This window comes from Rattus rattus, chromosome 2 (assembly GCF_011064425.1).
Source record: "Rattus rattus isolate New Zealand chromosome 2, Rrattus_CSIRO_v1, whole genome shotgun sequence".
In the NCBI taxonomy this organism is placed as follows: Eukaryota; Metazoa; Chordata; class Mammalia; order Rodentia; family Muridae; genus Rattus; species Rattus rattus.
This window is the reverse complement of record NC_046155.1, coordinates 103,213,196-103,228,409: the sequence shown is the minus strand read 5'-3', so window position 1 is coordinate 103,228,409 and position 15,214 is coordinate 103,213,196. Positions and strand designations below refer to the sequence as shown.

Sequence of the window (15,214 nt, the reverse complement as noted above, 5' to 3'; positions counted from 1 at the left end):
TCATGAAATGTATCCTGACCACAGCTTCCCCTTCCTCCACTTCTCCCAGTCCCACTCTACGTCTTCATTACCCTAAAGTCGCTGCTTCTCCATTTTTCTTTAGAAAATGACTCCTACAATCCTTCCTCCACCTCTTACGTGGTTTTCCCTGAGCTCTGCCAAATGTTTGGCTGTGAGTCTCTTCATCTGTTCCCATCAGAGGCAGGAGAAAGCCTCTCTGATGAAGATCAGGGCTAGACATCAATCTATGAGTACATCAGAATATTATTAAGAATCATTTTGTGATTTTTTTTGAATATGTTTGTTCATTTGTTTGTCCATCAATTTTAGTTCCACCCCAGGTCTCTGCACCATGCAAATTTCAGTTCCTGGCTAGTCATCCAGGGTTACTCATGGACTCACTCTAGTGTCTTCAATCTCAAGTTATACCATACATTGGTTAACCACTCCTACAAGCTCTGAGCCACCATTGCCCCATCACAACTTGCAGACAGTACAGGTTTTGTGGCTGGGCTCCAAGTCTCACCACTGGGAGTCTTAATTGATTATCAAAGATGGCCAGTTTAGGTTCCTCATCTTCCATTACTAGAAGTCCTCACTAAGGTCATCCTCATAAGTTCCAGAAAGTTTCCTATGCAGTAGTTGTTCACATAGTCCCCTAAACACATCCCACCCCCATATTCTAGTAGCCTCTCCATGGACTTTCACAATCACTGCCCCCACCTGATCCCTTCTGTTCCTTTCTTTACCCTCCACCAGTCCAGCCAGAGATCTATTCTAGTTCTCTTTTCCAGGAAGATCCACATGTCCCTCTTAAAGGACTTCTTGTTTCTTTGCCTCTTTGAGTGACTGGGATTATCTTTAACACCTAATACCCACTTTTTTATCTTTATTAACTTGAGTATTTCTTATTTACATTTCGATTATTCCCTTCCTGGTTTCTGGGCCAACATCTCCTCCCTTCTATATGGGCTTCCCTCCCCATCCTCCCCCATTACCACCCTCCCCCAACAATCACGTGCACTAGGTACCCACTTGTAAGTGGATTCATATCATGTTCTTCTTTCTGAGACTGGGTTGCCTTGTTCAGGATGATTTTTTTCTAGGTCCACTCTTTTGTCTACAAATTCCATGATAATCATTTTTTCCTGACAGCTGAGTAATTCTCCATTGTGTAAATATTCCATGCTTTATTTATTCTTTGGTTGAAGGACATCTAGTTTATTCCAGTTCGGTTGTTGTGAATAAAGCTGCTATGAAAATAGTTCAGCAAACATCTTAGTGGTAGAATGGATTGTTTCTTAGGTACATGTCCAAAAGTGGTATAACTTGGTCTTAAAGTAGACAGATTTTTGATTTTCTGAGGAATCACCATATAGGCTACCATAGTGTTTTAACAAGTTTACCCTCCTGTAAACAACACAAAAGTGTTTCCCCCTTCTTTCATATCATCAACAGTATGAACTGTTACTTGTTTTTTGTTTGTTTGTTTGTTTGTTTGTTTATCTTGGCCATTCCGACAGGTGTAAATGCAATATCAAAGTAGTTTTGATTTGCTTTTCCCTGAGGACTAATGATGTTGAATTGTTCTTTAAATGTTCTAAGCCATTTGAGATTCCTGTTTGAAAATTCTCTAATTAGACCTCTATCACATTTTTAATTGTATTATTTGGTTTGGTTTGTCAATGACTAGTTTCCTGAAAAGTTTATATAACCCTTTGTCAGATTTGGTGAAAATCTTTTCCTAATCTGTAGGCTGATATATTGTACTGTTGATAATGTCACTTAAAGTAAACATTTTCAGTTTTATGAGATCTCGTTTATTGATTATGAAACTTAGTGCTGGTCCCACTGGTGTTCTGTTTAAGAAGTTTTCTGCTGTGCCACTGCATTCAAGAATATTCAGCATTTGATCTTCTATCAGGTTCAATGTGTCTGATATTATGTTGAGGTCTTTGTTAAACATGGGCTAAACAAGTTTTGTGTAGGGTGAAAGATATGGATTTATTTGCATTCTTCTACATACAGATATCCAAGTAGACCACCAGTGTTTGTTAAAGATTCTTACTTCTTTCTGTTATGTTTTTCTGACTCCTTTATCAAAAAGCAAGTGTCTATAAGTGTGTGGATGTATCTCTGGGTCTTCAGTTTGATTCCATTGATCAACCTGTCTGCTTCTATGTCAATACCATGTGATATGAATTTTATTAATTTTATTACTACAGCCTGTAGTACAGCTTAAAATCAGGGATGGTGATACCTCCAGAAGTTCTTCACTATTCAGGTTTTAAGTATCCTGTTTTTTGTTTTGTTTTGCTTTTCCATGTAAATTTTGTTGTTGTGTTTCCCAGGTCTCTAAAGAATTGTACTGGAATTTTGATGGGCATTGACTCTATAGATTGTTTTTTTGTAGAATGGCCATTTTACTATGCTAATTCTACTGATCCAAGAGCATGGGAGGTCTTTCCATCTTCTGATATCTTCTTCAGTTTCTTTCTTCAATGACTTTAAGTTTTTGTCATACAAGTCTTTCCATAGTCTGGATAGGATTACCCCCCAAATATTTTATATTATTTGTGAAGGATGTTGTTTCCCTGATTTCTTTTACAATCTATTTATCATTTACATGTAGAAGGTCTACTCATTTTTTGATTTTGCTGGGCTCTTTTTGATTTGTTTGTTTGCTTTTTAGTTAATCATGTATTCAGCCACATTGCTGAAAATGTTTATCAGTTCTAGGAGATCCCGGGTAGAATTTTTGTGGTCACTTATGTGTACTATGTTATCATCTGCTAATGATGATACTTTGACTTCTTCTTTTCCAATTTATACCCCCTTGATCTTATTTAGTTGCCTTATTGTTCTAGCTAGAACTTCATGCGCTATATTCAAAGGACATGAAAATAGTGAACAGAGTTTTAATATTAACCAATGGAAAAGCTAAGGGAAGGACTGAAGGGGCCGAAGGAGATTGCAAACCCAAAGCAAGAATGATTACCAACTAACCGGACCACCCAGAGCTTCTAGAGACTAAACCATCAACCAAAGAGTATACATGGATGGGTCCATGGCTTCAGATACAAATGAAGCAGAGGATGGCCTTATCTGACCTAAATTGAAGGGGAGGCCTTTGGGTGCTCGATCCCACAGTAAAAAGGGATGCTAGAGTGGTGAGGCAAGAGCAGGTAGAGGAGCATTCTCAGAGAGGCGAAGGGGAGGGGGAGAGAGAGGATGAACATTTCTGGAGGGGTAACTGGGAAGGGGGATATCATAAGAAATGTAAATAAATAAAATGTAGATGTTTTTATAAGAGTGATTTGGAACTATTATTCATTGCATTCATTCCTTGAAATCTTTATACAGGTATATAATGCATTCTGATTACTCTCATTCATCTTTTGTCATCTCCTGCCAACAGTTCCCTTTCCTACAAACACCTTTCCTACATTTATGTCTTTTTATTTTATTTTTGGTGTACTGTGGTTTCCAAAAGCAATGGGTTTGTAACTAATCACTATAACTTGGTGGACTCATATATATATATATATATATTATATATATATATATATTATAACAATGCTTCTCCCTTTACCATAATCTGTAAATAGACAACAAATCAGTAGGAAGGGATAGTCACCTATGTTTCCTCTCCCATTGATGACAGACTTCGGTCAGCCCAGTGTAGGTCAACACAATGCCTTTAAGTTAATAATTGAAAAGGCTATGTCATTCCCAAAGATGACATTTTGCAAGCCTTATTTCTGCCTCTTTCTTTTATGTTTTTGCATTCCCTCATCCTTCATATTTAATCTCCTGTGGCTTACAGAGGTAACATAAGTGTTTTCCTCAGGAATGAACCCTTAAGCTTCACTTATTCTGGGCTGGGAGCACATATGTGTCTCTGGATTCACTGTCTATCATGATATAAAAGATATATCTTTTATGATTGAGACTGAAAGAAGCAAGTGTGAACATGTGTGTGTATTTGTGTGTGTGTATCTGTTTATCTCTGTGTGTTTAATATTTAGATGCCATTTTGATACTGAGCTGATTTAGAAAGACAGCTGCAATGAGATGCCAAAAATTAAGATGTTATCGGGTTAAAAGTAGTAGGCACATATTCTCATATATATATTAGGACTAGGATCCACCTAGATAACTGAATTAAAATATTATATATTCCCCAGGATGTGTATTAAGTATATTTACACTATTGATATTTGTTGCCACATTTTTATTCAAAATATTATATGTCCTAAAGTAATATATGGAGAATACAAGTTATAATGTCATTTCTTCATGTCAGTAGTTTATGTGGATCTGGAGAGATGTCTTTGTTTTCTCTGTATTTTTATATTTTAATTGCTCATTTGAATAGCAGTACATCTATAATTGTGGAATTGAGTATCTTCACGTTCTATGAGGAAGATAATGCAACGCATACAGTAAACACAGAGCACAAATCTTACCCATTTCTACAATGTAACAGCCTTTTCTATAAGGTAGTAAATGCCTGGCAGATCCCTACTGACGTCCACGATCTAGAAGAAACATCTGTGCCACCCTTTGAATGACCATATTTTTCACGCCATAGACAATGGGGTTGAGAGCAGGAGGCAAGAGGAGATAGATTGTTGACAGAAGAATGAGTGGAGGGAACAACATGGCCAAGACGGTGACTGAAAAAGGAGAAAAAGGCAAGAATATAAAACTCCAGAAAAACAAAAATATGAGCTGTGCAGGTGTTAAAGGCTTTGAGCCGTGCCTCCTTCTGTTGAAGACGAAAAACGGCCTGGAAAATGAGGGCATACGATATGAGGATAAAAACCATGTCAAATCCCAGAATGCTAAACCCCACAAAGAGACCACATATCTTGTTGATCCGCACATCATCTGCTGCCAACTTCACCACGGCCATGTGTTCACAGTAAGAGTGGGCAATTTGAATGGATTGAAAATGGTGCAGTCTTTTTATTAGAAGAGGTAACAGGCCTACAAGCACTACTGCTCGAACTACCACCACCACTATCATCCGACCTAGAATTGAAGGTGTAAGGATAGACGTGTGCCTCAGAGGATCACAGATGGCAATGTAGCGATCAAAAGCCATTGCCAATAGAATGCCGGACTCCATGCCCTGCAAGCTATGGATGAAAAACAGCTGGGCTAGGCAGGCATCAAAGGCCATGGAATAAGCCCGGAACCAAAATATGGCCAACATTTTGGGAGCAATGGCTGCACAAAGTCCTATGTCTGTAGCTGCCAGCACAGCCAGGAAGATGTACATGGGCTGGTGCAAGCTCCGCTCAGCTGGGATGATGATCAATAAAACGACATTTCCCAAAACAGCCACCAGACACACTGTAAAGAATGGAAATCCAATCCAAAACTGCACATGCTCTAGTCCGGGAATTCCAATCAATATTACAGTTCCAGGGTTCAGATATGTCACGTTGTTGCGGTTCATGGAGCTCAGCATTCTGTCTTCTCACCGCTGAGCATGATACCTGAAAAAGAATGTAGGAGAGAGTTTAAAATATCTAATTCCTTAATTGATCTCACTCTCTGTCAGACTAGCATTCAATGTCAGTGTATTTTTAGCAAAGATTAGTGTCTCCAAGTGAGTTTATTCAGTTGGTCATGAAAGGTCTATGATGCTTGTCATGGTAGCAAAGGCAAAGTCTCTTTGTCATCTATTCTCAAAGGAAACATTGGAAGAATTTTTAGTCATCTCAGACTTGGAGTTTCTTTCAAGATATTGAACACTTTGTTGCTTGTGTTACTGGTGGTTGTGATTATAAAATGCAATGGTAAAATAAAATTTTCCTTTAAAGAATCAGAATTTTATTGTTCTTCTGTAGAACATTGGAAAGTGAATAAAACGTCTTTTATTGAATCAGTTTCAATAAAAGTGGAAAAGAGTCAGGTCTTATGGAGAATAAAGAATTTGTTTCTTGAACAAATTTAACCTCACAGTGTCCACATGTAGGCTTTGAGAAACTGTTGGAAATTTCAGTTGCATTTGGCAAATTGCCTGTGGATAATCTTGTTTTTCACCAATATTAAGTTAGACTACCTGCTTAGGCAAGAGGCATTCTCTAGGAGAACCTTGTAAGACCAAGTATGTAAGGTGGAAGTACTTGTGTCTGCAAGTCCTGTCTGTTTTAAAAGTGGAAATATCTCTTAAACCTCAGAAAGATATCCCAGGCAGTTCTTACAACTAGGGCTAATATTTACTACTCTTGTGAAATGCCTAATTTTTAACAACTGGAGATGGATCACCTATGATCAGAGCCTTGATGTAGAACACATATATTGCCACACATATGTTATAGATTTGACTTCAAAATATATGGATATTATTGAAACTTTTGATACTGCCCAATGAAAGTCATGAACCAATACAGACATTTGGATGTTCACTGCAGCAAAGTGCTTGAGGGTTAGTGTGGACTTTGGTTCTGAATAATCTAGTCTCAGGCCCCAGTGGAGGTACCGCAGCTCACTGCTCTCTAAAGGAAAGCATGAATCACAAGATTCAGGTCAGTGTGTACAGCAATCACAAGATCATAGTTATTTTCACTCTGTTATTTGACATCTCTCTAAGTGGAGATAGGTGTTTCTCACCTGAAATTTCTTTTGAAGAAACTGGAAGGAGGAACTTAAAGCTGCTTTGGACCTCTGATGTCTTGTGTGCTTGAGGAACTAGTTGTCCTTTTCTGCCAAACTACATTCAGCTGGTATTGTTAGCTCCAAGGGATGTCAGTTGTGTGAGCCCAAGACATTGCTGTTCACACTGGGCTTTAGAAGACTTTTAGCTGGCATACGTTTTCTTGTTCAGGCCAAAAACATATGCCTGGCTACTGGAAAAATATTAGAAGGTTTTACTTCAATGCCTTTATGTATGGTAAGCTGTACAAACTGATTCTTTATACCCTTTGTTTTAAGATACCAGTGAAGGTTTATTAGAACACAGTAACTAAATCATGGAACTGTATGCAAACATACATGATCATTGAAAAAATATTTTTCTGGCTGTAAAGTTTTATGCAATATGTCGTGAAAATTTGAGAGTTGCATTTGCTTGAATCAAGTGGAAAATGAATAATATATGGCCTCAAAACATAATTTAAAATAAAATTTCTTGAAAATCTTTGAATATAATGCACATTTATTTTGGTGGGGAGGAGATCCAATTATTTAGCAAATCTTTTCCTCCTTTTAATCATGGTTTTATTAATCAGTGTATTTAAAATATCTAGAATTTTTCTTCAGTCCACCCATATATAAACACTGACCCCAATATTTTCCTAGATAATTTATTTTCATTTATTCAAATCAGGGTGTTCATAAGAGAAGAAATTATAAAATACAACTGGGTAGCTGTCTTGTTTCTTCCATGCATGACATTTATGTGGACTCTATCATTTAAGCATAGATTTCATTTTTAAATCATGAATGAAAATAATCTGGTACTTTTGATTTTTTTCTACTCATTATCACTATTGAATGGATGGACTGTGGACTTAACAGTTTAACATTTGGGAAAAGCATTTTTCTCTGTTGTTTTCATTTGTTAATTGATGAAATTAGGGTGGGAGAAATGCTGAAAGAGTTCCATGCTGATTTTAACACAGAGGATTTGACGTGACAGAAATCATAGAAGTCACTTTGATCATTTGATAATTGCCTAACAGTTTAAAGGCAAAAAATGAATTCTACTTCACTCACTGTATGAAAGCACCTTTATTGAATTATGAACATTGTTTTCAATAGATTTTTTAACAAAGGCTTGATATTATGCAGTAATATGATCTAAACTACCAGTACCTGATGTCTATTTTCTACTTAGAAAATTTGCTTAATTCTATTTTCCAATTTTATCATCTACAAATTAAAGATACCTACCTTAAATTATCACACATTTAATTAAATAATCTTCTGATGAATCACTACTTGGAACAATTCACACTAAATATATGAAAGTCTGTGAAAAATCTAGCATGTTACCCCAAACAAAACAGTCACTGGAATACTAAAGAATACAATAAATAGAATCAGAGAGAAATGAGAGATTTTTTTTGTAATAGAAAAGAAGAAAAATCAAGAAGAAAAGTAGGAAGAAGAAAAGGAAGAGGAGGAGGAGGGGGAGGAGGAGGAGGAGGAGGAGGAAGAGGAAGAGGAAGCGGCGGCTTGGCTAGAGACAAAGAGATGGGTGTCATATTCTAAAGAGCAGCTGTGACATGTTATGTTGGAAAAGACAAGGAATATCTAACTAGTTTGCTGCTTGAGTTAGCGGTTTGTTTGTTTGAATTCTATGCAATATATGTAAGTTCAAATTTCTTAAATCAAGTAATTCTTACTATTCCTTTGAAGGTTTCAGAATCATATAGAAACTTGATGGAGAGTTAGCAGTACCTCAGTTTCTTAAAACTCAGTTTCTACAAGAAAGAGTAGATTCTTGACTCTATATTCCTTAAAATTCTGAGATAACACAATTACAAACATGTAATCAATCTCTTCTGAAAACAAATAGAGTGATAACTAATGATATTCAAAAGATGTAAGAACGATAAAGGAAGCTGGGATAGTCTTTGCTCTGGGCAGATGGATCAGACAGTGAACCTTAAAGGTCCAGTTTTGTTCTGTCTTTATCCTATTTCCTTCATTCTTTCTCAGAGATTAATTATTCTGAAATACTCCTTTTTCATTTTAAAAATATTATAGATTCGTAGGGTTCATTGCAATTGAGTATAGACAAGAAATCTGATTTATGCCATAAACTACTTGGAGACTATAAGTGCAATAGTGTATTATGTAATTATCCTTAAAATCATAACTAAAGAGTGAATTATTCCTAACTATATAAACACAATCTCCATAATCTGTATACTGTTAGTTTTAACAATTTAAAAGGTAAAATATTCAAGAGTATATTGCTGTGTTTATATGAAAGAAAGGGAAGAGAGGAATTATGTAATTTTATCATAATCTCAAAAATTAAAAAATTAAAAATTCATGAAACAAATTTATTCCCATTTTATGAGAAAATAATAAAAACAAAGAAAACAGGAAGGGCAATTGAATCAAGTATTCTTAAAACTCTTATTAATATTTTTACTAAAATAAACTCCCATCATTCCCACTTGAAAATCTGTACAGAGAAAAACATACCTGGTAAGGCTGAAGCCTAGATTGGCTTATGCTGGTTGTGTTCCCACAAAGTTCCAACACATTTAGATGTTGCTAAAACAGACATTGCACTTTCCACTTCAGCATGAGCTAAGAAAATCCTTTTTCATTTAATTCCCCAAGAAGGTCGTCATCTTTATGAGTCATACCTTCATTTACCTTAAGCATCAGGACACAACTTTCAACTTCACTTATATTTTAAAAGAAAAGTACTCTCATTAGTATAAGAATGGGAGCTATATAGTCTTGTGTTATAGCATGGGGATTCTGAGGACTGAAATAGCAGGTTAAAGTAAACATGAGCTTCAGAGATTGCTTAGTATGTAGCTATCAAGGCTAAGTATTTCTGCAACCTGTGTCATCTGCCGAGACCTTGAGCTAAACTAGGTGAGTAACAACCGTTCTGAACGCACAAGTGCTGCCTAGCACCAACTGCAGCCAACTAGTTAATGAATGCCAGCGTTGGGATTCCCACTGCTATACATGGGCGTGTGAATTCGTGAGTTATTCAAAGGTAAACAAATCCTTGAAATTACCAAGAAATGATTAAGTTGCTAGAGGAAACCATAGTCCATAGTTTTACTTGTAAATACACTGAAAATCCACTTTAGGAATATGTTTTTTTCAGAGTTCCCACTATTGAAACATCTGAAAATTTGTCATTTTATTTTTTTAGGACACCGTTTTTGTTTTTGTTTGTTTTTTAAATTTGCCACTGCTCGTAAGATGGCTATTTTTTAACTCCTTTTAACTACGCAGGATAGTATACGATAGTCTCAAATACAAGTTCACCACGTTATCCAAAAGAAGAGTCTAAGATGTCTTTTTGTCAACTTCTGCTTATAAATGCGCACTTAGATGCAAGAGAGCCAATTCTCTAAACTGTTAGGCAATGTCTAGTGAAGGACATTATTACCAATGCATCTTCTTTCCTGTGGGGTCGGCCAGGGAGTTGGCTAGCTCCTTGAGACACAGTCTCAAGTTATCCAGGGTGGCTTCTAATTTGCGGTGTAATTGAAAAGATCTTGAACTCATGGTCCTTGTCCTTGCTCCTTTCAAATGCTAGAGTATTCAAGGTCAGCGACCATGCATGAATCTAATACATCTTTCTCCAGTGCTCTCACATCCTTGTAATAACTTTATTTGAATTCTTAGCACACAGTTCCCTCCTTAATATAGTTTGTCACTAAGTCACACACACACACACACACAGAGAGAGAGAGAGAAAGAGAGAGAGAGAGAGAGAGAGAGAGAGAGAGAAAGAGAGAGAGAGAGGTTCATTAGGGATCTTCCTAATTCTCAAGGTAGAAAGCTCCATATGTCATTCACCATCAATGCATTCAGCATCAATAATCAGCAAAAATCGAAAATGCTGAGTTTAGGAAGTCACTCATTGTCTAATAATACCAGTAACACAATAGTTACAAAACATATCTGCCTTTATCTGTCAAGTTCTCAGGACACATCATCAGGCTGATGCTACGTCATTTGAACAAATATTTCACAATCTATTTTGTCAGAAACTTTACTCCCCTCAGAATGTGAATTAATTTCCTAATGCTCTCAATCCTGGTGGATCATCACTGATGAATTTGTGTTCAATGTTTCAATATTCTAATATTTATCCAGCTTCACAATCGTTAGTGAAGGCTCAAGATATACATAAAATTAATTCTGTTTGCAGAGAAGTAAGCACATTCTCTTTAAGAACTGAAATTTTTCATTTTTTACTAAAATTCATTATTCTCTTACAGTACACCCTGACCACAGTTTTTCCTGCCCCCATTCCTCTTAGCTCCCCCTCTTCTCCAGATCTAGTCCTCTTCTGTTTTCCTTCAGGAACAAAAACCAGGCTTCCCAGGGATATCAAACAAACGAACAGGGAACAACAAGATACAGTAAGACTAGGCACAAACCCCCATTACTGGGGCAGAAAGATACCTCAGTAGGAGAAAAGAATCCCAAAAGGAGACAAAAGAGTCAGTGATACCCACTTCCACTATTAGGAGTCCCACATAGACACCAAGTTACATACAAGCATAAAATATAGGGGACCTAGTGAAGACCCATGCAGACTCTGTGATTGTCATTTCAGTTCCAGTGAGTACCTGACAGCCTGCTTAGTTGATTCTGTGAGCTATGTTCTCCTGGTGTCCTTGCAAATGTATTAAATATATGTATATTATTGATTTTGCCAGATTTTGGGTTGGAGAGATGTCTTTGTTTCTCTGTATTTTTTATCTACTAATTACTCATTTGAACTTCCATTTATCCACCTTTAATTATCTATTTTTTCAATTTATTTGTTTTATGGGTATGAGTGTCTTTTTTCATATATGAATTTTCAACAAGTGCATGAACCCTGCCCACAGAGACAAGAAAAAAGTGTCAGATTCCCTGAACCTGAGGTTGCAGGTGATTGTGAGCCATGGTCTGTATGATAGAAACCAAACTCAGGACACTTGCAAGAGTAACATGTTCCCATACAAAGTGATCCATCTCTCTATCCTCACAAGTTATAAACACATCATTTATATATACACACACATTCACATACACATGCACACACACACACACACACACACACACATGCACAGATACACAACCAAACAATCCAATAAATAATAAATAGGTTAGCTACAAAGCCACATAGTATAAAGGTTATATTGTGACAAAGCACAAATAGTACCTTCTAATGGCAAAATGAATTAGAAGTATATAAGAAATTATGGTATAAAAACATCTCAATAAGTTATTAGCATAGTAGTCAAAGAAATGATTTTGTTAAATTTTAATTTATTTATTACTTTAAAATACATAAGGAAAAATAAACAATAATGAAACAACATAAGCAATACTAAAATGAAACCATATATGAAATTACCATACTAAAAGTATGAGCTAGCACAATCAGTGAATAACTTATGCTTTTATTTCAAATCAAAACTATATGTACTGCAGATTAAAATTAGGTAAAAGAGACGAAAATATGACATATATGTAGGTATATTTGAAATCGAATAAATAGGAGATGGAGACATGATATCAGTCTTATTCTACTTCAAATCATCTACAATTTTGAAAATGAATCTCTTCACGGACCTTGTGGAAGATACAAAACCCCTACAGTGAACACAGAGCACAGACCTGAGCGATTTCTAAAGTTCTTCGGGCACTTTTCTGTAAGGCAGTGTCTGGCAGATCCCTACTGACATCCTTGATTCAGAAGAAAGATCTGCGCCACCCGCTTTCGAATGACCATGTTTTTCACTCCATAGACAATGGGGTTGAGAGCAGGAGGCAAGAGGAGGTAGATTGTTGACAGAAGAATGTGAGTGGAGGGAACAACATGACCAAAACGGTGACTGAAAAAGGAGAAAAAGGCAAGAATATAAAACTCCAGAAAAACAAAAATATGAGCTGTGCAGGTGTTAAAGGCTTTGAGCCGTGCCTCCTTCTGTTGAAGATGAAAAACGACCTGGAAAATGAAGGCATACGATATGAGGATAAAAACCATGTCAAATCCCAGAATGCTAAACCCCACAAAGAGACCACATATCTTGTTGATCCGCACATCATCTGCTGCCAACTTCACCACGGCCATGTGTTCACAGTAAGAGTGGGCAATTTGAATGGATTGAAAATGGTGCAGTCTTTTTATTAGAAGAGGTAACAGGCCTACAAGCACTACTGCTCGAACTACCACCACCACTATCATCCGACCTAGAATTGAAGGTGTAAGGATAGAGGTGTGCCTCAGAGGATCACAGATGGCAATGTAGCGATCAAAAGCCATTGCCAATAGAATGCCGGACTCCATGCACTGCAGGGTATGGATGAAAAACAGCTGAGCTAGGCAGGCATCAAAGGCCATGGAATAAGCCCGGAACCAAAATATGGCCAACATTTTGGGAGCAATAGCTGCACAAAGTCCTATGTCTGTAGCTGCCAGCACAGCCAGGAAGATGTACATGGGCTGGTGCAAGCTCCGCTCAGCTGGGATGATGATCAATAAAACGACATTTCCCAAAACAGCCACCAGACACACTGTAAAGAATGGAAATCCAATCCAAAACTGCACATGCTCTAGTCCGGGAATTCCGATCAATATTACAGTTCCAGGGTTCAGATATGTCACGTTGTTGCGGTTCATGGAGCTCAGCATTCTGTCTTCTCACCGCTGAGCATGATACCTGAGAAAAAGAAGGTAAGAAAGAGGTGGAAATATCTAATTGTTTAGTTGAGCTAACTCTCTGTCAGCATTCAACCTCAGTGTATTTTTAGCAAAGATCAGGGTCTCTAGCAATATTTTCTTCAGTAGGTTATGAATGGTCTATGATGTTTGTCCTGGTGACAGAGGCAGCTGCTCCCTTGAAGCCTTCTATAATGCCACGAAAGGGGCAAAATTGAAAGTGTCAAGATTTCAGATCATTTTTGTCCATGCACATACACCAGTGAGAACACTATTTTGCCTAGCACTGACCATCATCTGACTTGTTTGCTTCAAAGATCCCACTCTGTTCTTCCTCTGTTCTAGAAGCCAACCCTGACTCAGCCAACTGAGAAATTATTTTGAGTGTGAATTCTTAGAAGTAATCTCCTTTTATCTGAACCATGATCCCATAAGAGCATTATCTATGAGCTAATCTGCTCCTAGCACAGTATTATTCTGATCACGGTCATCTGCTCTAAGGAATAACTTTGGAAGGACTTTAATCATCTTCAAATTGGTCTTTATATCCTCATATTGAACAGTTTGTTGCTTCCCTGAGTATTGGTTGTGATTATAAGAGAATGTTGAAACACAGTATTCCTTCAATGGATTAGAATTTTATTGTTCTTCAGAAGAACATTGGAAAGTGAATAAAAATGTTCTATCAAGACAGTTTCAAAGAAAATTCAAAGATCTAAGACCTTATGGAGTACTAAAGAGCAATTTCTGTTTCTTGAACTGCTTCAACTTCACAGTGTCTGTTTGGAGACTTTGAGTAACGTTTGGCAAGTTCAGTTTCTTTTGGTGAATTGGCTGAGGATGATTTTGCTTTTCACCAATATTAGGTTAGACTACCTGCTGTAGGCAAGAGAAATCTGAGAGAATCTGGGAAGACAAGTGTGTAGGGTGGAAGCAAGCCCTGCCCGTTTTAAAAGTGGAAGTATTTGCTGAATCTCAGGATGATATCCCAGATAGTTCCTCCAATGAGGGCTAATATCGATTTCTCTGCATAAAATGCCTTATTTTTTAAGAACCTAGATATGGATTACCTATGATCAGAGTTGATATAAAAAACATAAATTGCTACAAATATCTTCTAGTTTTGACTGTCAAAGACACATGGATCTTATTGAAACTTTCCATACAGCCCAGTGAAAGTCAGGCACCAACACAGACTTTAGGTAGTTCACTACAGCAAAGTGCTTGGTGGTTAGTGTGGACTTCGGTTCTGAAAAATCTAGTTTCAGGTCCCAGGGAGAGTACTGCAGCCCAAGGCTCTCTAAAGGAAAGCATGAATCACAAGATTCAGGTCGTTGCATGCAATAATCACAAGATTCAGGGGTATTTTCATTCTGAGTTATGATGTCTCTCTATGGGAAGATGAGTGTTGTTTCTCACCTAGAATTTCTTCTGTAGAAGCTGGAAACAGTATCTTAGAGTGCTGTGGTCTTCTGAGGCTCTGATGTCTTGTATGCTTGGGGAGCTAGTTGCCCTTTTTGTCCAGCTACATTTGGTCCTCGGGCTAGTTCTGAGGCACATCAGGTATGTGAGCCCAAGACATTGCTGTTCACCTCAGAGCTTCAGAAGGCTTCTAGTTGGCAGAGGTTTTTTGGTAGCAGTCATGAAATATGTGCCTGTCTGCTGTGAAAGTATTAGGAGCTTTGATTTCAATTTTTCATCAAATGGTAAGCCGTACAAACTAATTATACCATTCTTTAAGAGATCAGGAAAGGTTTATTAGAACATAGTAGATAATAATGGAACCGTTCTAAATGTGCATGAACATTATGCAAATATTTTGCTGATTAT

The 15,214-nt window shown here is 37.1% G+C and overlaps 1 protein-coding gene and 1 pseudogene across 1 annotated transcript; both read right to left on the bottom strand.

Moving 5' to 3' along the window:
• Positions 1-4,524: 4,524 nt before the first annotated feature.
• LOC116894086 lies at positions 4,525-5,479 on the bottom strand (annotated as a pseudogene).
• Positions 5,480-12,397: 6,918 nt separating this feature from the next.
• LOC116894085 (olfactory receptor 52A1-like) lies at positions 12,398-13,357 on the bottom strand. Its single transcript, XM_032895806.1, has one exon. It carries the CDS (start codon positions 13,355-13,357, stop codon positions 12,398-12,400), a length of 960 nt encoding a protein of 319 aa, XP_032751697.1.
• Between the last annotated feature and the right edge of the window lie 1,857 nt (positions 13,358-15,214).